The sequence below is a fragment of the Canis aureus genome, chromosome 33, assembly GCF_053574225.1.
Source record: "Canis aureus isolate CA01 chromosome 33, VMU_Caureus_v.1.0, whole genome shotgun sequence".
NCBI lineage: Eukaryota > Metazoa > Chordata > Mammalia > Carnivora > Canidae > Canis > Canis aureus.
In genome coordinates this window covers 12,207,300-12,233,728 of record NC_135643.1, presented here as the reverse complement: position 1 = coordinate 12,233,728, position 26,429 = coordinate 12,207,300, and the positions used below count along the sequence as shown (strand labels likewise).

Genomic DNA, 26,429 nt, shown 5'->3' with positions numbered 1-26,429 from the left:
GTGGCTTCTTATTACCTGTTGAATGAAGTCTAAAATTCTCTAATTTCCAAAGACTTCCACAATCTAATAACCCCCAAGGCTAAGCTAGTATGGGTCCCCCTAGCAATGTCCCCCAACCAGTACTCATACCCCACACACTCACCACTCACTGTTCCCTCCCTAAAATAACAGCCAAGGTTAAGCGATCACTCTTTGGAGCACCTTTCACTTTTTACTGTAATCTTTGTCTCTACTTTCTGTTACTCAATCTTAGGAAGCTTTCCAACTTAGTTCTATGCCGTATCTGTCCTCCCAGTCCAAGTTGACTTCTCTGAACTCTTCAGATTCAATCACCCAATTTAGTCTATTGCACATTTGAAATATGGTTGGCTCATGAGAACAGCTTACTCCCTAAAGAGACTGTGTTATATTTCGGTTTTCCTGCACAGTTTGTCTCTCAACTATGCAGTCAATTCAATTGTTGATACAAAGAAATATCTATTGAATAAGGACAGACAGTGAGTATGATAGGCAAGGAGAAGCAAAGACAGGAAGAGGGAAAAATTCAGACCCAGAAAGAGAGGGGAAAAAAAAGCAGACAAAAAGTACTCAAAGAGAAATACTTTTATGAAGATACAAAAGAATTGTTAAGTCCCAAGAACTGCCTCAACTACAGACTGCATTCCAATGGCCTACATCTGCACTAGATCACTGCACAACCCAGTGTATCAAACACACAGAGCTCTATGATGACTCATCACAGTATAAAGACATTCTGAATGCTCCTTCCACAGGCCACAGGCCTAGCCCATTATTAGCTTCTATAAAATGATGCACATATTATCTTGTATAAAACCTGATGCAAAAGCTCAGACATCCTTTGAATACATATCATATATATAAAAACAACCACTAAAACTAAAAGAGAAATCTTCTGGTTTGAAAAAAACACTCTATGATCTACCATAAATTTCCCAATTCTAAAAACATCAGACTACAAGGAATATAGAAGTCTGTTCTTATTTGAAAAAATAAACATCATTTGCTGTGAACAACATATTAATGCTATGCAGATAAAGACAGGACAGTACGTTTAGCTCCAAGGGATTCTTACTGAGTCTTGGTTGAAACACCTACTGGACACAAGACTAGCCTCTATATTAGGTTCCTGGAATCAAGCTAATTTCATTATCTGAGCCATTTTTGTTGGGTACTTATTTTCCCCAATGCTGAGGCTCCCTGGATAGTCCGGAAGGTTTACATGACAAAGAAGGTTACTGAATATTACATTAGACTCCTCTAGCGGTCTTTAAAAATGTGAAAAGATGCAAGAAGAAGTCTCTCCATTTTTCTAGATCTACAACAGTTATCTCCTGAATCTAGGCCTGGTGCTTTCTCTAATATTAAAAATTAATTAAAATCTGCAAATTCTTGCTCCATCACCCTTGCATCCTCTGAAGAAGGGATTAAGATTTAACTTCTATCTTGGTCTTAAAAGTGCAGAGAAATAATGTAGCAACATCTGCAAGGGTCCAAAGTCAGGACTAACCTGTTATCCTTGCACACAGTTACTTTGTCTCCCCCAGGTATCAGCTTCTTCTGTTCAATCACTCCATAGCTTTCTCGACAAATCTATATTTAAGGAGGAAAAAAGAGACGTTTCAATTCTGTTTACCACTTATCTTCCTAGAATCCAAATGACTGAGAGAAGTTTTAGGAACAAATGTAGCTTAATCATTACCTATTACACAGAAAATTCTTGGGAAAAGAGAACCTGATTCAGAAAACATCAGCACCTTAAAAGATAACCTGTGTTTTAAGGCATGCAATTGCCAATAAATGCAACCAAAGAGCAAACAATATGAACTCTAGAAAAGAAATCTATGTATCAAGAGTAAAGAGGGCTAGTGCTTCAGTGATTTTAAGTTCACAGATGAATCATTCATTTACTCAACATATTTACTTAATTCTTTTAACAATCAATTATAACTAAAATAATACCTGCTCAGAAAAGACCCTGAATTTATTCTTTGATCTGGAGAACAACTATGTTCATTTATGACTTGTGAGCATGAGGAAGGGGAACACCACAATCAGAAGTAAACTGTGGAAATCCTTACCGTGAAATTGAGGCAGAAAGTCTCCTCAATATCTTCCCCAGGGTAATCTAAAAGTTCTTGAAGACTCCTAGTCATAGAATAATAGAGAAAGGAAAAGAGGCGCGTTAGACACTGTAATAGTGTTTCTACCTTAGTCATGTATCCAGATTGTTTGCAAGGAAAAACTAAAAGAAGATTCTAGGATAAACATAAGTCCAGACTGACAGAAAATTGTGTTACTTATACCCTTAAATAAATAAATAAATAAATAAATAAATAAATAAATAAATATATATATATATATATATATGGCAGGGGCTCCTCCTGGGTGGTTCAGTCAGTTGAGCATCCGACTCTTGGTTTCAGCTCAGGTCATAATCTCGGTCCTGAGATCAACCCCGGCACTAGGCTCCATACTCCGTGCAGAGTCTGCTTGTTCCTCTCCCTCTGCTCCTCCCCCTGCTCTCTCTCCCTCAACCCTCTCTAGAATAAATACATAAAGTCTTAAAAAAAAAAATGCCAGATCTGTAAGACATTCGTTAATTGTTCTCTTTTCCCACTGACAAGTCTTACTAAATTTATGAAGAAACTCAGAAAGATTTGTATCCGACACACTTGGGTTCTTTTAACTCTGATATTGCTTGGAAATCTAAATATGAGGATATGGTACTATACTGGCCCTGCAGAATGTCTTCATCCACATGTGTCAGACTAATCCTTCCATCATAAGAAAGCCACAAAGTTACCTTATCCACATAGGAATCTTTTTTTTTTTTTTTTTAAAGATTTTATTTATTTATTCATGAGAGACAGGGAGAGAAGCAGAGACACAGGCAGAGAGAGAAAAGAAGCAGGCTCCATGCAGGGAGCCCGATGTGGGACTGGATCCCAGGACCCCAGGATCACGCCCCAAGCTGAAGGCAGATGCTCAACCACTGAGCCACCCAGGCATCCCTCCACGTAGGAATCTTTTTTTTTTTTTTTTTTAAGATTTTATTTATTCATTCATGATAGACATAGAGAGAAAGAGAAAGAGAGAGGGAGACAGAGACACAGGCAGAGGGAGAAGCAGGCTCCACGCCGGAGCCTGACATGGGACTTGATCCCGGCACTCCAGGATCGCACCCTGGGCCAAAAGCAGGCGTCAAACCGCTGAGCCACCCAGGGATCCCCAAAGCCGTAAAAATATGGAACGCTTCACGAATTTGCGTGTCATCCTTGCGCAGGGGCCATGCTAATCTTCTCTGTATCGTTCCAATTTTAGTATATGTGCTGCCGAAGCGAGCACCCACGTAGGAATCTTAACGGCTTACTTGTCAATGCAAAGGGCTCTGTATGGTAAAGACACTCTATTACCTGCCACACTAATGAACACAAACATATACTCTTAAAACAAGACTTACGTTTATGCGACAATGATCATATCCTAGCTTTTAAGAGAATATGTTCTTGTAATCAAATCTCATCCACACTTCCTTCTTTAGTGAGCTCCAAGTCCAATTCCATTAAGAGGTGCCCAGGAAGAAAATTCTTAGTGTGGAATTTAAATCCACTACCAATTAATCACCCAAAATCACTACTTCAAATAAATTCTTCTCTGTCAGGCTGGCTAAGTAAATCACACACTTCAACCACTCTCTAGCCTTCTTAAGGTACCCCAAAATTAACCCTGCCAGAATTAATAACCCTTGGCTATTTTTCGATATTCCTTCTACATGTTCTTTTCCTCTCTCTCTGGGTCCCCACCTCTCTCATCCTTTATGGTTTCTCAGTATTGGTGTCCTACATGTGGTGTGGCAGTCTCACTGCCAGAGGGGACCTTAGAAACAACCCCTTCTCTATCTCCATCTTAAAATCGGTATTCTTTTTCCATAAAACGGGCTGTTCCTTCCTTTTAAACCCAAAGGATTATACTGTTTACAGAAATCCAAGGATATGGTGTTTCTTATATATCTGATCTTATGCTACCTGAAATCAAGGCAGAAAAAGTCAGAATCAAAGGAGTTTTAAGAGCCAGAAAGAGAATAACATAAAAATATGACTGCACTACTCTGGAAAACAGTCTGGCGGTCCCTCAAAAGACTAAACACAGGACTACCATATGGCCCCAGCAATCCCACTCCTAGGTATACACCCAAGAGGAAAGAAAACTTATATCCACATAAAAAGCTGTACAAGAACGTCCACGGTAGCATCATCTGTGACAGCCGAAAAGTGGGAACCATCAATTTCCATCAGCTATCAACTAATGAATGGATGAACAAAATGTCATACATATGGATATCCAATGGATTATTATTTGGCAACAAGAAGAAATTCAATACTGACACATGTTACAACATGGATGGAACTTGAAACTATGTTGTGCCAAAGAAGCCAGCCACAAAGGAACACATATTACATGACTCCACTTATATGAAATAATCAGAATAGGCAAGTCTACACAGACAGGAAGTAGATTAGCTATTGTCTAGGGCATGGGGGATGACAACTAAGGAGGACCAGGTTTCTTTATCAGGCAAGACTCTAAAACTGTGGTGACAGCTACACAATTCTGACAATACTAGAAGTCACTGAATCATATACTTCAAGCAGGTGGATTGTATGGTATATAAATTATATCTCAATTAAATTTTTTTTAAATGCTCTCTTTTCAGTCCTTCCTTCCTCTGTATTTCTGGATCATGACAAATCTCTGAGTCTTTATCTTTTGTTCAGAATAAGGAAAGCTGAGATTACCTTGTACCCCTGGGCAACCACGACCTGCCTTTCCCTTTTCCTTTGCCCCCTCTACCTTCAGAGTGCCACAGGCAATGCCTCAAGCAAGGAGTAGTGCACCTGCATCTCGAGAGCCTAACCATATGGTTTGATAAACTCAAGCTTATGCATGTGGTATTTCCAACCTTTAATCCCTGTGTCAGAGGCAGCCAGAACAGTTGCCCACACCGGTCTGCCCATCTTCTAGCTCTGTACCTTCCTTCAGTGGGTGACAGCTCCTTTAGGTCTTCCAAGCCAGGCTTTACATTCAGTAACTTCTTGTAGAGAGCCAATGGGAAGTGGAGGTCAACCACAGTGGAGTTGTAGATGGCTAGTCCACAGGTTATGCCAATCAAGTGAAACCAATTGTGCTCTACAAAACACTTTTCAGTACATACACAAACATGTTTAAAAAAAGAAATGCAATGCTTGCAGCCCTCAAAACACTCTGCCATTTGCCTCACAATTTTTTCAGTATTAAAAGAATAAAGACCTCATAAATATTTAATTACCTTCTGAAGCAGAGAAACACCCTGACAAAAGTTCAATTATCCCACCAAAAACTGCAACATAGACAAAGTTAAGCAAGTCACAGCTCATCTACTAACAGAGAGAATACTGTATAATCTTCTAGAGCAACACTGTCCAATAGGATTTTCTGCAATGGTGGAAACAGTCTTCACTGTATGTCATACTGCAGCCACTAGCTATACCTACTGAGCACCTAAAAATGTGGCTAGCACAACTTTGGAAATAAATCTTAAATATTTCATTTTAATTAACTAAAATTTAAATATAAATAGCTACATGTGGCTAATGGCTACCTTTTTAGAAGAGGGCAGATCTAGGGAGAAAACTCCAATAAGAAAAAAAGAACTAAATTATAGTTTGGTTAAAATTAGATGCCATTTAAAGCTTAGCTCTCCTACTGAATTTTCAAAAATAAAGTGTGTACATGTATCTGTGTAAGTATTTACACTCATACCACTATTATTATTAATGTAAGACATACTTGACTACCACTTCCCACATGTCATAAAACTCATTTCTTCACCATGCTGTGTTCTTTTTATCCTTCAAAAAATAATAAAACCTGGATCCTACCTACTAGAAAAGGAAATAGGGCTGATGGGTGACAAAACACATGAGATCTTGGCAACAAGTGAAAAATGAAGACTAGATACATTACTTAGATTGTTTACATTATCTTTGCTATACTCCCCTTTATAAATTCAGAAGTCAAGGGATCGGTGTGACCACAAAAAGAAAGTCTAACACAATCCATCTGTTTAATTGCAGTATCACTAACTTACCGTATCTGAAAACCACAAGAGATTTGAATCCTGATAGTAGGTAAACATTCCATAGATAGGATTCAAAAGTTCTTTTAACAGTAAAAGAAAGAACTCCTTTGTAACACCACCAGCATCCACTGCTTCTTCACCATCAAAGATTACCTTAAAATAATGAAAGTAAAATTAATACTTCAGGAAAATCTTTGATGTTTTATCTTTTTTTTTAGCAAACTCTTTCCAAAGTCAGGACCAAGGAAGAAATATATAACAGAGAATACATTAATGCAATGAAAACTGCAAGGTGTATGTGCTGATTATTAACACTTAAAGACACTTAAAGACACACAAAATTTCTACTAGGTACTCCAAGGAATATAAAGGAAGTTAGAAGTTTACCATCTATTTGGGGCAGTAAGGCAAACATAAGAGAGTCAACTGGAGAATATATTTTCTTTTAAAGATGTTATTTACTTGAGAGAGAGAATGAGAGAGTACGAGCAGGAGGAGGTGCAGAGAGAGGGAAAAGCAGACTCCCTGATGAGCAGGGAACCCAATGCAGGGCTCCATCTCAGAACCCTGAGGTCATAACCTGAGCCAAAGGCAGCAGCTTAACTGACTGAGCCACCTGGGTGCCCCTATATTTTATTTTCAGAGAGTCAAATATATTGAGAGGTTCATGTCCAGACACACAGAGAAAAGCAATGATTAAATTGAGTAAAGGAACACTTTCTTTTTTCTAAAGAAATCTCTCAGTGGGGCTCTTGAAGTAACTGATGCTTATGGAAGGAAGGAGAACATTCTAAGGAGGTAGAGACTTGGGTTCTGTGAGGGCTATAATCAGATCTATACAGGGCATCCTGGACCCACAAGGATTATCACAGTAACAGCTACAGCAAGCCAACGAATGAGACAGAAAGCCAAATGAGATTTATTGAGAGTTTGTTACATGCCAGCACTTAAACTCTATTAATTTAATCCTCAGAACAGCCTCATTCGTAGGGATTGCTATTACCATCCTCACTTTATAGGCAAAGACTCAGACACAAGCTAAAACTAGCATTTGAAAAAGTATATCCTTGTGGTTGAGTTCCCGGCTGCTAAGAACAGGACAGGAGAAAAGGTGGGGACAGACACCAGGATTCTGATGCCAGGGGAATACTTAACTCAGATGTACTGTGAAGCAGTAAGTGTCTCATCTGATTACTGATTGAAAACAGGGGACAAAAAAAGAAAAAAAGAAAACAGGGGACAAAGGGAGGCCCCCTCTTTCTGCAATATCAAAAATCTAACACAGAAGTTCCTGGGAGAACTCCCAGGCAGACTGAGGAGACCAATGCCCTTCACAGGATGTTCTGGAAAGGGTGACAATGGCATGGAGACCATCAATTTCTTGCCTACTACCTTTTGGAAATCAGAGTTTACGATAGGAATGGCAACAGAGATCTGGAAATCATCTGAGGTGAAAAATAAAGGGCTTAAGAAAATTATTTCAAATAATCCATTAAACACTAATCGAACACTTACTGTGCGCCAAGCATTGTGCTAAGCCCTGGAAATACAATAAGTAGTGACACAAATACATAGTCTATGAGGAAAGAAAAAATTTAATTCAGTCATTTCAGGGAACTAAGAGTGTCTATTATGATAGGTCAACAGCTTCCCAGACAATTGCACTACCTTTCCATTCTACATTTTTTCTTCTTTCTCTTCAATGTTTGACAACCAAAGACTTCCTGGATGCTGACTTGATAGTTTCACCTAGTTGAACCTTTAGTTTTGCTCTTGTTTCTGGTAGAGGTGGGGCAGGTACACCCAAGAGTGGACGAAGAAAGCCCTATGATCCCTCAAGTAATCCACCGGCATTCTTAGTGTATGTTATGTTGAGATGTTCTGTTTGATGATTTGACAGAAGGAGGTGATTAAATTCTTTTAAAATGAATGAAATAATGAATGGTTGTACTCCACAGTTTTAGTAATAAGACCTTTGCTGTTTCATTGACACTATTTAAAGAAAACTCTGGAAATATTTAGAGGAATAAAATGAAGGGCTCACTTTGAGAGGCTTTTTCAAATCAATATCAGAATGAATGCTCAGCTCTCTTAGGGCATCTCCAACGAGGTTGTTCCTGCGAACGTGAAGGACCAGGAAGGGGCTTCTGGCCAGCAGAGGCTCCAAGGTGAGAAGCATGAAGACATTCTGCAAGTTAGCTCCGTTGACCGCCACCTGGAACAGCAGACCCAGGAACACAATTACTCAGAGTACACGTGTGAGTGAGGATGGGACAGCAGCCTGCTGTGCCTTCGGACCTGGGATGCATAGGGAGCAGGCGACTGCATCTCCATTTTGTTCTAATTTTTCCCCTTAACTTTTCCAGATTTTCTAAGTTACTCTTGTTTATAAAACACACAAATCTTCCTAATGTGAACCAAAAGAAACTAAATCAAACAGTTTATGAACCATATGACCCATAACCAGTTCCACGAAAATGACTGAGACCAGCTAATTAAGACTGAGGTAATTGTCAGAGTAGAAGAAACATGATGGAGAATTGGTAAAAACCATGACTTTCAAAATGGCACTAAAGAAACCTAATTGTCATTTGTTAAATAGCTTTTGTTCTTTGAAAACTGTTTACTTTCTCTAAAAAACCTCTAAATTAACAATATCATGGATAGGTCACTGTGAAAACGGACATATGTACCGGTGCACACAGAGAGTGAGAGCCAGAGAGAGAGGGATGAATAAGGTAATACACCAACAGGAACTGGTAGATTTGGATTATTAATTCATAAAATGTCTTTGTAGGCTTATTAAAACCAATTATATTTTATAATAAAAGTGTATATTTAAAATAAACAAATCTCTGTAACTTATGTTTTTATTCGATAAAGAATTACCAAGCTCCATTTAATTATTGCCCTATCTCTACCAGGGCAGCAAATGATGGCCTGCAGACCAAATCCAGCCCACTGCCTGTTTTTATACAGCTCTTAAAATAACAATTTTTTTTTCATTTTTAAGTAATTGGAAAACATGAAAAAAAAATGTTCACAAGTGAAAATTATATAAAATTCAAATTTCAGTGTACAGAAAATTATACTGGAAAAATGCCATGCTCATTCATTCACTTATTGTCTATCACTGCTTTCTGTGTTACAACATGAAATAGTTGAATAGTTGAGATAGACTGCATGGTCCACAAAGACTAAAATATTTACTATATGGCCCTTTATGAAAATGCTTGCCAACCCCTGATCCGGGTAAACATGCATTCATGTATGTGTGTTATACTCAACATAAAATTGCTGAAAAAACTTATAATAGTTCTAAAAAGTTACAATGGCCCTGTTATACCCTCTCCTGTTATTAAAAGTTACAACTAAATGCTCAGGATGAAGAAAACACAGTAAGAAGAGGAAATTATTTTTAAAATATGATACCTGCATCTGTAGTTCAGCATCAGTCTGCAACATTTTGGTCTTGGCTTGGGCATCAAAGATGAAAGGGTAGGAACAAAGCGTTACAGTATCCTACAATAAAACATATTATTGGCAATATAATAATGTTCCATAGAGAATACTGCTGGAAAAATATATAAGTAAATGAAAAAAGGATCATTTACCTGTATTATAGATGGTCTAGTCTTCTGGATAAAGAAAAATAAAAAGTTTTCTTACTTGGATTGTAAAACCTGAACTTTCTACCCCTTGCAAATATAAAATATAAGTAACAAAACATATAATCAATCCCACTATTTGGTCATGCAGAGAGTAAACACCATTTGAATGGCTGATTAGATTTTTGATGGAACAGACCAGATGTTTTGATGGGTATAGACTGAGAAAAAATACAAAAACAATTAAAAAAAATTTTAAGAGACCTTTAATGACCAGTTCACTGATTCCATAATTTATAGCATTAATAGAATGCTCTTTTATAAAAATCTAATTCCAAAACAGAAGCTTTACAATCTTTACTTCAGACACTAATTTTGTTGGGTAAAATGGATGATACAGACTGCATTTTACTTGTTACATCTCCTTCTTACACACACACACACACACACACACAATTGTTATGATTAGGAAAAACAAATATTTAGAAACCTGTCCCTGACTTAGCACTTAGACCAGAGCTTAACCTATAGAAGATATTCCATCAATATGTGAATAAATCTAAATAAAATTTTGAGGACAGGAATAACAATCACAAAAGAAACATATCTACAAGGTTTGTTACCATTTCATTTACCAAGAAAAAAACTTTTTTTCTGAAAGTTGTTACATTATGTAACATTTATTGATTTAATAGAAACAAAACCATCAACAATATACATTCTATTGATCTGTAGCAGTATTTCTCAAATAGAAAACTGCAGACTTATTCTCAGAGATTTGAGAGTGCTCAAAGGGTTCTATGAATTTTTAAAAATTCTGTGGGTTCTTTAAAATGACATTCTAAACAAAATTAATGAAAATGCATGAATAACCTCCTTATGATGATATTCACTTATTTTAATGATTGCACTGGTACCACATTATATATACTTGTCGAAGGGAAATGAAAAAGAAGAAAAGCAGTCTTCCTTTGTAAGTGATGCATCTATGCCCAAAAAAAGGCCAGAATAGTCCAGGCCTACTTCATGAAGGAAGGTTTAATAGCTTCTTAAAAGAGAATAGAGCTGAGTCATCCCAGGGCTGACAGGCCGGGGAACTCCGGCACCCAAGGCCTGGGAGCTGGCAGTTCCTCTCCACAATGCAATGGGTTTGAATAAGACATTTCTGCTGCAATATTTAATCATGAGGCGAATATGCATTTTATTGATTTTAGAGTTGTCTGTACTTCAATTTGCAGATTTGGTTTGGTTCTATAATTGTTTAAAGGCTACTGAATAACAAGTGTATAACTACCTCCTTTTGTGTTTGTGTGTATTCGATAAAATCATTTAATAGCAATTTTCATTAAAATCCATCCTGCTAATCCTTTGGAACTAGGTTCCTTTAGAGACCTCAGAACATTTCTGTAAACTAAGAAACCCTAACTGGAGAGATGATTCTAGTCCAGTGAGACAAGGTATGGAATCAAGCATATGTAAGCCAGGCTAATTTGGCTCATTCTCATTATCTATATATCTAATTACTTTGAATTTAGGAATTGAAATCACTAAAATTTTAAGAAGTCCGCACACCATAAAACAGCACTTCACAAAGTTATCTTCTAAGTCTAGGAACCTGAAGTAGAAGCATCCTAGGGAAGGGAGTTTACAAGCTGTGGCAATATGCAGAATTTTCTAATCTTTCTCTCAGAATAGATTATTTAATCTAAGCATTATTTTTTTATTCTCAAGAGAAAAGAGATCTTTAACATGTGTTGGTCTATAAAGCACAATAAAGTTTTGAACACTTCAAATGTAAAAGTGACTGGGAGAGAAATGACCACAGTGACTACAAAAACAGTTGCTGGCATTACAGCATCCCAACATACTTAGTATTCAGAGATACTGGTATTTTTGTTAGAACAATATAGCGATTTCAGACGTCAGTCAGCAGTTCTGTCTGTTGATCCTGGCTCTCGCCAGGCCCACTGCAGTTTTCCAACTATCCTGCTGCCCTATTGCTGAAAACCCCACAACAAGCCCTCCCAGGCCCCTCAGACATCTACCTCCTCAGTCCTGGTCCCTCCCCTCGCCCCTTACCAGATGCCTTCACCCCTGCAAGAGCCCACTTTTGGAAGTAGGCTGATGTCCCTTTTGCAGAAGGACAGAAATTAAATTGAGGGCAAGGTTACTATCCTCTCAGGTAGGGGAGTTGGCTGCAAAAAAGTCCAGAACTGCCTGAGTTAGGAACCAGAGCCAAGGCCAGCTGATGGTTGATAGAACTCTCCTCCCTCCAGGGGAGAGCCACAGTGCCAGGTCTAAAGGAGGCACAGGAAGGAAGGCTCTTCACTCAAAAGAAGGAACAGACCCATATGAAGGTATATTTATTTTTATTTTCAAGATTTATCCATTTATTCTAGAGAGACAGTGAGAAAGTTGGAGGTGGGGAGGGGCAGAGGGAGAGAGAATCCCAAGCAGATTCCTGGCTGAAAACAGAGCCAGATGCAGGGCTCAATCTCATGACCCAAGCTGAAATCAAGAGCTATTTGCTTAATTGACTGAGCCACCCAAGAGCCCCTATAAAGGTCTACTTACATATAGAAAGTCTATAATTTTGTATTAGTCTGTGTGTTTTTGTACTTGAAATATAATTATTTGATTTCACAGATTTTTACTTTGTAAATGCTAAATATTTTAAAAATGTTATTAGTACTGGCATTTCTGTATTACATAACAAAAATGTTCAAAGAGCAGCATTATGATTTTACTCTATGGCTGCTCTCCCTAACCTAGAAGGATGTGTACGAACTGTTAAGATATGAGATCCTGTCAGGGAGGAGGGGCATCCACTCCCCCAAAAACGAGTCTAACAAACATAAAACTAGCAAAGTATTAGTGATGGATATTTCAAGTGTTCCTGCTTGAAACGGGGTTATGCGGCGACCTTATCTCACTTTCAAAAGTGTATTAAACAGGGGATCCCTGGGTGGCTCAGCGGTTTAGCGCCTGCCTTCGGCCCAGGGCATGATCCTGAAGACCCAGGATCAAGTCCCACATCAGGCTCCCTGCATGGCGCCTGCTTCTCCCTCTGCCTGTGTCTCTGCCTCTCTCTCTCTCTCTGATGAACAAATAAATAAAAAAATAAAAAAATAAAAAAACACAAAAGTGTATTAAATAGAAGCACCAAAAAATCACATGGTGCAGAATGGGGTAGTTGCGGTAGTTGGGAATATCCTTTTCTTCTTTTTTTAATTCCAAGTCAACATTTCCTAAGTGTGGCTATGGCTGGGGACAGGAAGTACTGTACAAACCCGTGCGGCATGAGAACAACACACAACTAACACTGCCTTGGGGCCTGCCACCAGGCGTGCCTGCAGGACCACAAGCAAATCTGGCTTCCCAGCATCACTGCATACTGAGGCAAAATAGTTGTGGTGTCTCGCCCATGCACAACCCGGTACCTGAAGCCAAAACACTGTCCCCATGGGACACATCCAGCAAGGTGTCAAGTGGATTCTAGTTTTTGCCTCTGAAGCATTTACTCTGTGTCACTGACTTTCTCCCTTGTGCTGCCCTCTGTGAGAGCCCACGAAGTCACTCATTCTACGTGCTCTTTGGTTTTCAAGCTTAGAAGATGGTGGTTTATTAACTAAAATAAACAAACCACTACCACTTCTTTAAAATGAGCAAATATCAGAGCACCTGGGCAGCTCAATCAGTTAAGTCTCAGGGTCCTGAAATGGAATCCCACATCATGCTCCACACTCAGTGTGGAGTCTGCTTATCCCTCTCTCTGCTCCTTCCTTTGCTTGCTTTCTCTCTCTGGAATAATTTTTTTTTAATCTTTAAAACAAACAAAATCAGGCACTTTAGAATGTTCCTTTTGTACTCCATAGTCCTTTACACATAAGTGTTACACAGTTTTGTAATGCCTTTTTCACTGCTGCCTCTGCACTGAATACCCCACAGAGGTAGCCACCACGTGCTATATATGTTTCCATCCCTAGTGACCAGCAGGCTCATGACATACAGGTGCCCAAGAGCGGCTTACTGAAAAATAGTTATTGAGGGCTTATTATATATGCCACACACTAAGTACTCTGCCAAGTAAAAGGGAACAACTCTCCCTTCCCTCTGCCACATTGCATGCTTTATCCCATCTAATTCTCATGATAGTGTCATAATTCTTATTTACAAATAAGGACACCAGGACTATAGAAATTAAGTAACTTGTTCAAGGTGACAAAGGTAGGCTACCATTGAGATCTGAATCCAGTTCTTTTTGACTATAACATGTGCTCTGAACTATATGCTAGACTGCCTTGGCTACTACCACGCTAAAAATTTAACATGTAAAGCTATTTATTATGGTGTATATACACGCATATGCACACACACATGCAAGCACACAGGAATATTATTCAGCCATAAAAAAGAAGTAAATTCTGCCATTTGCAGCAACATGTGTGAATGTGAAGGGCATTATACCAAGTGAAATGAGCTAAACAGAAAGACAAATACTCTATGGTATCACTTCTGTGTGGAATCTAAAAGAAAGCCAAAGCTGCTCACTTAAGTACTGCCATTCACAGACTGCAATCATGATAAGCTACATTTCTAACACCAGCAACTGCTTTTTCAGTGGCAAAAGGAATTAGCATTCATTAGAGGTATTCTATTCAGCATCCAGTCACAGAAAGGGTAGATTCAAAGTCAGAAGAATTGGCTTTTATGAAGCTAACTAAATTGCTTAAGCAATTGGAAAAATTGTTTAACTTCTCTGGGCCTCCAATTCCTCACCTAGAAACAAAACAGCCTAAATAATTCATAAAGCTTATTTCAGCTCTTATTTCCCATGACTAATTACTTATGAGTTGATAAAACAGAAAAGCTTTTTACAATTTCTAAATTAACAGGTGAAAGGAGAGTTCATTGTTAGCTTGCATGTTAAATTTCCCATGTAAACCTAACTTAGAAGATTCGACCCCATTTTTATTGAAGAGTATTTTGTTTTATCAAAGTTATCATAAAGCTTATTAAAAACACATTATTGTGTCTAGCCCTGATCATCTATTATTTGACAAGGAAAATAATCTTCTAAGTTAAATAAACCTATTTACAGGCCTTGCTATTACATACTGATACTGACCTCCAAAAATGCTACATGGAAAAATACTGCCTCAGTGTTGGTGATGAATCTGTTAAACTGGCAAGGAGTCACATCAAATGTATCTGCCGCATGTTACTTCACTAAATACAGTAACCAAATCATCATTCTGTTTCTTGACATAACTCAATTTTACACTTACTCCACAGATAGAAGGTCCTAAAAACCCTTGCATAGATCCCAAGCCAGTCTGCAATCAAACTGAGCACTTCTTCCCAAGTCATGGTGGCAGGCAGGAATCCACAGCCCCTTGGATGGTATATCTAACATATGGTGACAGCTAGGTCAAGGATATGTGACATCTTCATACCCAAAATCCCAAATCAGAGGTGGCCTTCAGAGTTTAGGAGCCAACATAAGACACTGAAGAAAGCAAGCTATTAGAAGATGGTAATTAGCAAATGATCCTTTCCTCAATGTCAAAATCAAGTGGCAGTGGGGACTGTGCCACATATAAGCCTCGTCTAAAGAGCCACTATTGAACTCCAGCCAATTGATACCATCTGGGAGGACAAGTTAAGTTGCCAGATCTTCCAAGTTTCAAGAAAAGATAGAAATTCATTTTACGCATCTTGACATTTTTGTGGTAAAAGACACACAACATAAAGTTTGCCATCTTTACCATTTTTAGGTATATAATTTAGTAGTGTGAACCGTATTCACATTATTTTGCAGATCTCCAGAACTTTTTCATCTTGCAAAACTCAAGTTCTCTCCTTACTAAACAACTCTCCACTTCCCTTAAGCCCCAGCAACCATCACCCTACTTTCTGCTTCTATAGCTATGACTACTTTAGATACCTTGATTTTTAAAACGTTGGCAACTAATTAAGATTTGTGCCATTCTCACTGACTACCCATTTATGACTCCTTACTGACCGTTTATGATTTCTCAAAGCACTTCCAAGATTCAAGAATGCAAAGCCAAAACACTGTGACATTAACACCAAAATGAAGGACAAACTATAGGGCTCAGATGTGCTCCTCTTATCTTTATTTGTACTCTGAGAAAAGACTAAAGCTTTAAAATATGCTTTACATGAATTCTTACCATGCCTGCTTGATGCAAGAACCACATGAGGTAGTCTTCCTGAATGTCCACAAGGTTGGAAATCTCAGGAATGTAAAATGTATCATATTCCACATGCTTCACTTTGAGATTTACCTAATAAAGAACAAATAAGAAAAACTGAAACTCAGACAACTGAAAAGGGGCTCTCCATGGACAACCTCAGTAGGACATTTGAGCCTACCATCTATTATTCACCCCTCTCCCCACTGGCTCCTCTCTATGCTCACCTTATATAATTTCTCCAGGAGCTTGAGAGCTGCTGTAATATAATTGTTAAACAGTACAGGAATTAAGAATGTCTTTCTTCCTCTCAGTAGATAAACGACTGCACCTTTATAGAGGTTTACCAGCTTCATGAAATATTTTGGGCATACCTGAGACCACCAATTATCTTTAGAAAGAAAGAAAAGACATATTTCAACATGTATCCTTGATCAAGTATTTATGTCTTCTGCCTACTAGCTAAAAACTGCTCCAGCTAGAATATGAACATTAGTCTAAAATACAGTTTCCCAAGACTGATTTTAAAAAGAATCCATTAAAGCATTTCTGGAAAGAGCAGGAGCTGTACAAGAATCCCTAGAGCTTTTTTTTTGGTAAAGCTTGATCTGATTTTTCCTCAAAGACTCATTCAGAAGCTAAAATTTCAATTCCAAAAAGGTCCATGTAAATAAGATGCTAAAGCACATGCTGTGGGCAAAAGCACTCAGATATCATCATCCTTGCTGCCCTCAACTCACCCTCCATTTACATCCTGTACCAGGGATACAAGCAACCACACACCTGTGAAAGCAGCACCAGTATGGCAACTGTGCCTTCCCTTCAAGAAGCATAATTAGTTGAAAACTACTATTTCTGTTATTTCCCCAAACCATGATGTCTCATAACCAGACAAGAAGGCTATACTGGTGTCTACTTGTCAGAAATAAATTCAGCCATACTGAAATACTTAAAGGATGAACTGACAGGGTGCCTACGATTTTTAAAAAACATTTCAGCAAAAATAAAAAGGCGGTGGTAGGGGGGAACACATAAAATAAAAACGGCAAAATATTGATAATCATGAATTTCTGTGTGAGTGGGTACCTGCAGTGTTTTCTGTACTTTGGGATATTCTTTTACATTTAAATTTCTTTATTTAGAAGTTAAAAACAAGTGTAAAGCTGAACAACTCTGATCTCTTTGTGCTAGCCCACCTGGAAAAAATTTAAATTACAAAAAGACCCAAACTTAAATGTCAGTAATATTCCTTTGGAGACTGCCATCTCTCCACCTCATAGTCTACTAGAATACCTGAAAAAATATGCTCCAGTTAAAAAAAAAAAAAAAAAAAGCTCCAAAGGGCTTTGATCTTAAAAAAAAAAAAAGAAAAGAAAAACTAACATATTCCTAGTGCTTTCATTAGTCTTTCTGTTTTTGTATCTTCTGCAAAGGTGGAAACAATACGGAAATACAGAAAAGCTGGTATTCCATCCTCAGGAATACAAGTCTCTTTACTCATGGGGAGACAGACTCAAGTAACAACCCAATCCACATGGGACGCAGAAGTTACTGAGCTACAATGAACACCTAAAAAAATTTACCAGGGGAAAAAAATAGGAAAAAGCCAGGTGACAGATTTTCTGCACTTGATTAATAAAAACATCTCAGGCGCTACTCCCATGAGAGACACTCTCCAATTCACTGAGGAACGGAAGGTTCTTATCTCAGCAAAGTGTCCGTGGCCTGCAAAAATCAGTGTGGACTCAACTGTCCTAAAAAAGAAAAACAGAACAAACATTTGGTAAGTCTCCACTAGGTAATTTTCTTCCTCTCCTCTTTTGGAGACCTGCGCATCACACCAAACTGTTCATTTCACTCCCACCCCCTAAATTAGGTATAGGAGAAAGAGCAACAGATGGACACTACATTTTGAGGCACTATTAACTACTAGCAAACGTAGGAGGTGAAAAAATAAAGCTGGATAATCTAACCTTGTGAATATTTAAAAATCAAGATTAGTCTGAAGTGAATCATTTCAAATAACCTAAATAATGGTTCTATTTGCTCATATTGCAAATATGGCGAGTTAGAAGACAGGAACAAAGAAAGATAAGATTTGAATGTTAAGCATATGAAATGGCAACAGATTCTTGGATCTCAGTCCACTGAGAGCCAGTGGTCACACTAATAAAAGTCCAAAACCACTGGTATTGAGTTTCGCAAATTCACCTAGTACTTTGCTAGGGTTTGTATCCAGCCGCAGAATGGCCATAGCCAGGGGAATAGTCAACGTTATATAATACTTGGAATCCTGGAGCAGAGGGAATTCGGGTAGTATTAAATAGATTCTCATGGCTTCAACATCTGGTGGTGAACTCGACAACTGAGGAATCAGGCAACTTTCAAAGCTGTTCAAGATCTGTATGAGAGAAAAGAATACTGAGAAATTCTAACATGCATAAGATCTAGTTACCTTATCTCTAAATTCACAAGTTCTTTGATAGACTCTCAACTGCCATTCACTCAGTATACACTGAGAACCACACTGGAGGTGCTCAGGAGATACATCAGTGGAATGAAAGGCCAATGCATGCAGACCTTGCTCTAGAAGCATATTTCCTTGGAAAGATTTAAGCTAAGAAGAAAGTTAAAGGTAGGTCAAATTCCCAAAGTGAGTATTTCAGAGTTAAGATTTATACAAGATTTTTGCCTTTGTATCTTACTCTTTTGTTTCTCTTGAAAGCTGTATTACTGCGCACAAAAATGCATTTTAAAAATATACTCTGTAAATGTAAAGAACTTACCTGCTCTAGAATCATTGAGTGCTGAGAGCTCATTAACTTCTCAAATAACACTCTCGTTGAGTTCAGGTCAATCCCAGGGATTTTGGGACTTGTTTTAAAATGTTCATCAATTCTAAACAAAAAAATTTAAAGTGTGTAATAAAAGAAAAACAAAGCAAACACTCTAATAGAAATTAGAAAAGGGAAACAAAATAGTCTGTCCATACTGATTGGATTTAAATTTGACCTGGTAGACAAGCTGCATAAAAATGCCACACTTCAAAAAAGCCCAACAGAATCAAGCTCTGGAACCCTTTTTACAAGATGATCTTAAATTTTTCAAGTGTTTTTTCCCTCAATTCAAAGTACAAGCAACAATCATCATTTCACTTTGAGGTTATCCTGAAATTTAGAAGCAGAGTGTTACTTCCCTGATTTACTCTTGTATTTTTGCCTTTTTCTGTAATTGGGATGCCCTGAACTAGATAGATGTAAATGCTGTACCAAGGTGCAAAAAACATTCCTGGTGTAAACTGGCCCACTCATCAACAAATGGCAGGTAGAACAAACCTCCTTGTTAAAAAGCTTTTCATAATCAAGTATTTTTTTAAAAAATCAGAACTACAACAAAGACAAAGTTAATGTCTCTCTTAGTTTACACAAGGGATACAATTACATACACTCAGAGACTAATTTCACTGCTACTGTTTTTAACCTCCTAGCAACTAATCATTTTTTCTAACCTTAAAATTTTAGCCTTTTAGAGACTTAGAGAATGTCTCTTCTACATTTCCACTCTTGAACATTACTGTATCTATTAATTACAAAAGAACTATCTGCAAAACAGGCTTCTGTTTATGAATAATGGACATATTCAAATAGTTTTAACACCATCTGACAGCAATGTTGTAATTTGTAGAAACAGAAGTAGAGTTTCTAACATTGAAAAAATTATAATTGTATGTATTAAAACCTAAATAGTCAAATAAAGAGATGATTGGGCTTTGTTTGTTGGGTCTTTTGTTGTTGTTACTATAAAAATAAATCTACCCCAAACACACAAATTAATTCTAGTGTCCTTTATGAAACCTTCCATATGCTTAGAGGTATTTTCTGCCATGCTGTTAAGAAAAAACAAAATATTTTATCTAAATGTATTTATGCTTTGTAAAAGTGGTCTTCACTTTAATTGGTTTCCTATGAGGCATTTTGCAATTTTGCATAAGCTACATAAGCAGGAGTCCTGAAGTAGCACAGTTGGTCAGTCAAAAAAAAAAAAAAAAAAAAAAAAAAAGCTTTACCCACATCTCAATGGAATTCATGATACTAAGGATGAATAACCTAACAAATCTGGCCAAGGGCCATTCCCAACCTTCACAAAAGCTATCCTTCTAGAACAAGGTTTCTCAGCCTTGGTGCTATTGACTTTTGGAGCCAAATGATTCTTTGTTGGGTGGATAGGGTAGTGAAGTGCTTAGCAGCATCCTTGGTCTTTATCCACTAGGTGCCAGTAGTATACCTTTCCCCATTGTAATAATCAAAAAATGTCACCAGACATTGCCAAATGTCCTCTCAGAAGATAAATCAGGTTGGTTGAAAACCACTGTTCTAAAAGACCAATGTTAGCACAATCCAGAACACTTTTCCCTGAAGGGAAAGGCTAAATATTAAATATGAAATAAACTGGATGAGCTCATTTCCGCTCCCCTAATGATACAAGTAAATGACTTGGCAATCTCTAGCTGTAACTGAAGAGAGTTTCTGAAGTGACCTCTTGTAACCCAGTTAGAGACAAAAATTTTTGGTGGGGGAGGGAGTGAGATTCACACACAGAATTGAATTCTCAATCTTCTTGGGATTTCATCCACCTAGTCACTGGCAAAAATGGATGAGAAATGGTCATGACTTGGGATCACCAAAGATCAAAACTCATGACAAGAGCTTTGTGCTGCCTGAGATAGATACCTGAGGGAGACATTTACAGAAAAGATAAGGCCAGGCACAGAAACACTATTTACTAGCTAGAAATTCAGCCCAAATGTAATTTCTTGGTGAGCTGGCCTAGATCTGAGTCCAAGAAGCTCCTGAAGCTTCCTTGGAATATCCCCCTAAGCTCGCTCTTTTTGAGAAAAGAAAAACCTATGGGAAAGCAAATCAATGAAACTGAGGAGATTACTTAGAGAATTAAGAATTTAAGAACAAATGCAGTATACATGTTGGGGGTAACATTTCAGAATACCCTAAGAAATCTTTCTATTGATTATTACATCAACTCCTTCTGTGATAGTCTCTCTGCTAATCTGCTTCTTGGCCAACCAGGCATCAATCAGCATTGCCGTTCCTGACATCCTCTCATTCATCATTATTAGGTATTCCAATTTTTGCACATTAACTTAGCCACTGAATTAAAGCTAACCACCATCAAAGAGAACAGAAGTCTTTCACGGCCTTTGCTGAGTATTTGCAATCACATATGGGTATTTTTTTAAGATTCTAAATCACTTACTTTTTTTCAAGAAAACTTCCATTCCAACAGGCTGCAGAAGATAATATCTGAACAACACCACTGCTCAGAAAGAAAAAGGTAGGCAAACCTTTAATAATTACCAATAAATGGTTATTCAAGCCTCAACAACAGGTTAGTCATCTATTCCAGGATTTCATTAATAGCAGCTCTTCCTTACCCAGATAAAGCCTTGGAAAATGTACATTTGCTGTGGAAAAACACTGTATCTCAAAATGGATGAGTACTTAAGTTTTCCATAAGTCATGTTAAAAGTACTACTGAAAGAACAGCTCTTGCACCTGATAATGATCTTGAATATTTTTCTACCATCAACCACCTAAGATACTCCCCAATTCATCTCCAAATACAAAATATAACCACAAAAGAAAAGCTGAGCTGTTATCTCCCAAACACAGAAATTGTCTTTGCAAAATAATAAATGAACAGCCATTTCCTTCTATTGTGTTTCCTATCTGAGAAAGAAACTGAAAATAAGTGAAACAAGTGTTTATTCCTATCACCTAGATAGCAGAGGTTCTGGGGAAACAGCTAGAAAGCAAATGCATATGAAAAGTCCTAAACCCTTTCAGTTAGGATATGGAAAAGGGAAGAAATACATCAAAAACATGGTTAAGGAGGGGGCTGCAGTAACTTCTGGTAATGATAGAATCTGGCTCAAGCAAGTTCTCTAGAGATCATTTCTTCCATCCCCTCATTTTATAAATAAGAAAACTAAGAATGAGTAACTGTCAAGGCCCCAGCAGAGGGGAAGCCACCCTACACCTCCCACAGTGAGTCTAGTTCCCTTCCCTTACCCCTACATCCTTCCAGGCTGAATTCCCCATCAGAGCCACCTAAAGTTAGGGAAACTCTGAGGACCTCCATGAGCTGCTTGAGGTCATTCCCAATGAGCCCCTGGTGCACCCCAAAGTTTACAGCCCTGGTCATTTGCCCTACTATAATCTATGTCGTAAAGCAAAACGTATTATGCACATTTCAGTGTATACCACTGAGTACACATAGTGTGATTCATTCATTCCCAAATATTAGATTCTGTAGAAAAATGGAAATGCTAAGGAAAGTCAATGAGAACGTATTAAAACATGCAGGACAAAATTATCCTTTAAAATAAACTTGATAAAAGATCTCAATCGTTTTTACTTTTATTTTCTCAATCTGACATTAAAATACCATATCAACTAATCATTTTGAATGTGAAAATGCTAGAATTTATTCAAGAATAGGTAAGATAACAGCTGTCTTACTTTTGGGTTGCTTTGTAATATGCATATGCATATGAAATAACTCTTGGGTTAAACAACCATAACACTGAGTTTTTTTAGCAGAAAGGCCAACTCACACCTTCATCAGTCAGGATTTTTAAGATCTGAACAAGGTAAGTTTAAGGCACACAATCTGAGAGATTGGGGGGAGCCACCTATTATGTTATCTGAGACTAAGGACACCAAATTCTCAAGAAATATGTGCAAAAAAAAAAGAAAAGAAAAGAAAAAAGATTCCCTAAAATATAAAACTCCATGTATATTCACAACCTCAAAACGAAAGTAAGGAAAATTACTAAGCTAGAACATTCCAATATTCTCTGGAAAAAACAAAATGAAAACAAGGGGCCACATACTTCATTGTATTTGCATTGTTGTGTTCTGAGAGTTTTTGTCTCCAAACTGCTATGGTCTCATCATTTATTAAACTGGTGTAATGTGCTTGGTTCATCGTCCTGAAGTCAACAGCAGGGGAAGAATTCTGGAGGATTAAATAGAATAGTAAAACAGAGAAATTATGTAGGATGGATTTTTTCTCTTTCTGTTGACATATTCTCCATTTGGGTTTCACAGGAGCTGGGGTGCACTGCCCACATCCCCTTCTTCACTCTCTCAGCTGCTGAGAGTGTCAGCTCCTAAAAGCTCCTAGCTGGGCTGCTCTCTGAGAATTCCCCTGGCTATTGGTTCACTCCATCAACATGGGGGGGGGGGGGGGGGCCGCACGAGGGGCAGGCAAGGTTAGCACAAAGGCCTGGCCCCCTTGTCGCCACTCAGGACTGGCTGAAGGGCCAGCCCAACTTCAGAGCTCTCAAGGAGACTGGCTGAAGCCTGTTACACTGACCTGCAGCTTCCCTTCTGCCCAATCCTGCCTCCTTCATTCCTATAAAAGCCTTTCTAGAGCATGCTACCCTGAAAAACTTTCTCAACATAAATCTGTCTCAGAGACTGTTCACCAGATAAACAACCCCAACATGGCTTCTCCACATTTCTTTCCCCTCTGCTTTGAAGCACTGTAACATCAGTGCATTTAAAGCATTCGTTTGCCTTAACTGTTCACTCAACTCTGACAAAGTATATTATTAAAAAGTTCAGTTATAATGTATAGTGCAAACAATCTATGAAAACTTAATGCCTCTTAATTTCTTATTGAAGGTATATAATTATACATTTATAACAAAGATGGCAGAAAGGACTGTCAATAATAGTCTTGAAAATTCCCAATGCTGCACAGCATTATATATCCTTTATTCAGTGAGCTCTAACAAAAATAAGCACTTTTATTTTCTAAAATTTATCTTATTCAACTGAAATTCCCCAAATCCTGTTCTTGATCTAAAACTAAGGAAAGCCGAAAGTGCTTTATACCCTCTATACCTGCCACGAGAAAAGAGGGGAAAAAGTTCTATTAAACCATTCATGTTTATCAATTCATAAGATGATTCTTTTTTTCTTCTTTGTACCTACACATGAAAACACAACTTCCAAAGTAAATTTTCTTGGTCACTTTCCCATAGTTGTGAGTTAAGGTATCATAATAAGGGGAAAGGAGAAGGGCATTTAACAAATCAGAGATGTTTGCCAACATTTTTGATTGTTTGTGTCTTGATCATTACTTTACTAAAATGGCCACAGACATCTATCAGAGGACAAAAATCATCTTGAATGACACAGAGAAGAATCACAAGACAAAATGGACACTTGAGGGATCCCTGGGTGGCGCAGTGGTTTAGCGCCTGCCTTTGGCCCAGGGCGCGATCCTGGAGACCCGGGATCAAATCCCACATCTGGCTCCCGGTGCATGGAGCCTGCTTCTCCCCCTGCCTATGTGTCTGCCTCTCTCTCTCTCTCTGTGACTATCATAAATTTAAAAAAAAAAAAAAAAAAAAAAAAAAAGGACACTTGAGCACACACAAGCAGGACTGCCTCTTCACCTTGGTCCTAACACCACTGTTATCTACATTTTAATTACTTTCCCCATTTACAGGGGTAGCTGAACAGAAACTCCAGCACATACTTTCAATAAAATATAAACATGGAACTATTTTTTCATTCTTCATTGTATGTCCAATAAACTATAGGTGACTTGAATGAAGTATAATCTCAATCACTTAAAGACTCAAGAAAAGGTTATCAATTTTCTCTACCTTCTAATTATATACAGGCCAAAAAAAATTTCATCTAGGGTCAGTGTTTCTCAACTTTGGATCACCAGAGCTTACAAAATCTTGATAGCTAAGTCACACTCCAGGCCAATTAAATCAGAATCTAAAGACACCAGTGTTGTTGTTCTTATTGTTTTTAAAGTTCCTAGGTGATTTCAATGGGCAACCCAAATTGAGAATAACTGTTGGAAAAAAGAGAATTGTCACCTAGCAGGCTTGCAGGCAGACACACATAAGCACACCTAATATCCCAACCATATTCCCTCTTCAATCCTATCTAGCGAACAACAACATGAAAGCAAAAGGAGGGGCTATGGTTTGCACTCACTAAATTGCCAAGACATGGGATGCAAAGTGGCAAAACAATATCTATACAGAACTCCTGCCCTCTCTGCTATTACCTCAGACCTGGCATTAGTTGAGTAAGTTGCATTTATAAAAATGGAGCCTGTCAATACACAGATGCTTCTCTTAGGTCTTTAAGTGATTCTTCGAGTGTTATGGTGACAGGGGAAACACATTATTTCATCAGTCTCTGTATCTAAACAAATATTTATGCATAAGTAAAAATGTACAGCCTTCGTTTAAAAAGAGCAGTATCTTCCTAGTGATAGTCTATTTTTAGTTTCTTTTTTGTTATCTTACAGTTTTAATGCATACTACTCTTACCAGCTGTTTAACCCTTAACCTGCCCTATTTCTTTAGAATTACATTATTTTATATCCTTTTCATCAATGTTTGTTTTCCAGTCCCAACAGTGCTAATTACAGTAAGTTTTAAATCCAACTACTTAGATCAGATACTGTATTTCTAAAAGTAGTAAAATCGAGTTTTATGGTGGCTTTCACAGGAAAATTAAAATTGGATATTACTCAAGTCAATTTCTTAGGGAAACAAATACTTCAAACTCTACTCATGGACCATAAGTTACCACCTTGCAGAGATTCGGTGTTCTTCATATTTCATTTCATTGGCATTTTGAAGACACAAAAAATAATCTCAGCATTCCTTAGGATTTCTCTGTGAAGCACTAAGCCGGGCCTAAAATAGGTCTAAAGCAGCAGTTTCAAATCACCCCAGATGGCAGCACTAAACAGAACCTTCTCCAGGCTTCTGACCTGGAAAATATCTAGTTGTCAGTTTCCACCATCCAACCTGCAGCCTTGGGCTCCGGCACAATCTCTTCTACCAAATCACAGAATTATACTGCCTGGGAGGCAAGAACATCATGTACTTAAAGACAGCAAAGTAACGGATGAATGGGGAGAATTTCCAGGACTCAAGGGGTCCCCTTGTCTCCACACTTCCTATTTTCTTCCCAAGCAATTCTGATTCCTCCGTCATCATGAACAGCTCTTCCCTGTGCCTCCACAACAGGATAAGGATCAGTGCACCATACATGGCTAGTCCTCCCTCCATTCTTATAGAATAAAAGTAGGTGGGTGAGGAAGAGGAGGAGAAAGCACAATAGCAAGGAAGGGAGTGGAGGGCATAAAACAAATCTGTGTCCCAGGTTTCAGAATGATTCCCCTTGTCCAGGAGGAGGGGAATGGATTACAGCCCTGATGCAACAGATACCTGGACCATATTCTCCTCTACTTTCAACCCTGAAAGATACTGGAATGTCATTCTTCCTTGACTTACCCACTACAGTGATGTAGGAGACGATGTGAAATGTTAGTGTGGTGCTATGAGCAGATGATAAATAACAAATGATATCTGAATATTATGTTATCTCTTTTATATTT

The 26,429-nt window shown here is 38.0% G+C and overlaps 1 protein-coding gene and 1 non-coding gene across 8 annotated transcripts in view; both read right to left on the bottom strand.

The window, feature by feature from the left end:
* The window catches only part of HERC3 (HECT and RLD domain containing E3 ubiquitin protein ligase 3), a 113,098-nt gene that overhangs the window by 26,477 nt on the left and 60,192 nt on the right, over positions 1-26,429 (bottom strand). For 6 of the 7 annotated variants that reach the window (XR_013371230.1, XM_077882844.1, XM_077882848.1 and 3 more), the window contains 13 exons: positions 22,876-23,000; positions 21,237-21,296; positions 18,752-18,863; positions 18,177-18,366; positions 16,193-16,356; positions 15,945-16,058; positions 9,754-9,777; positions 9,572-9,661; positions 8,184-8,354; positions 6,149-6,292; positions 5,052-5,218; positions 2,100-2,166; positions 1,529-1,611 (listed from right to left, as the gene is read on the bottom strand). Coding sequence is in view for 6 of the 7 variants with exons in the window: in XM_077882844.1 (XP_077738970.1) it covers positions 1,529-1,611; positions 2,100-2,166; positions 5,052-5,218; positions 6,149-6,292; positions 8,184-8,354; positions 9,572-9,661; positions 9,754-9,777; positions 15,945-16,058; positions 16,193-16,356; positions 18,177-18,366; positions 18,752-18,863; positions 21,237-21,296; positions 22,876-23,000 (1,511 nt within the window). In the remaining variant the exon portion in view is untranslated. The remainder of the gene's footprint in view (positions 1-1,528; positions 1,612-2,099; positions 2,167-5,051; positions 5,219-6,148; positions 6,293-8,183; positions 8,355-9,571; positions 9,662-9,753; positions 9,778-15,944; positions 16,059-16,192; positions 16,357-18,176; positions 18,367-18,751; positions 18,864-21,236; positions 21,297-22,875; positions 23,001-26,429) is intronic. The other variant, XM_077882845.1, reaches the window with a different exon arrangement.
* LOC144304407 (U6 spliceosomal RNA) lies at positions 3,260-3,366 on the bottom strand. The gene has a single exon (XR_013371320.1). It is a non-coding gene; the product is annotated as a U6 spliceosomal RNA (small nuclear RNA).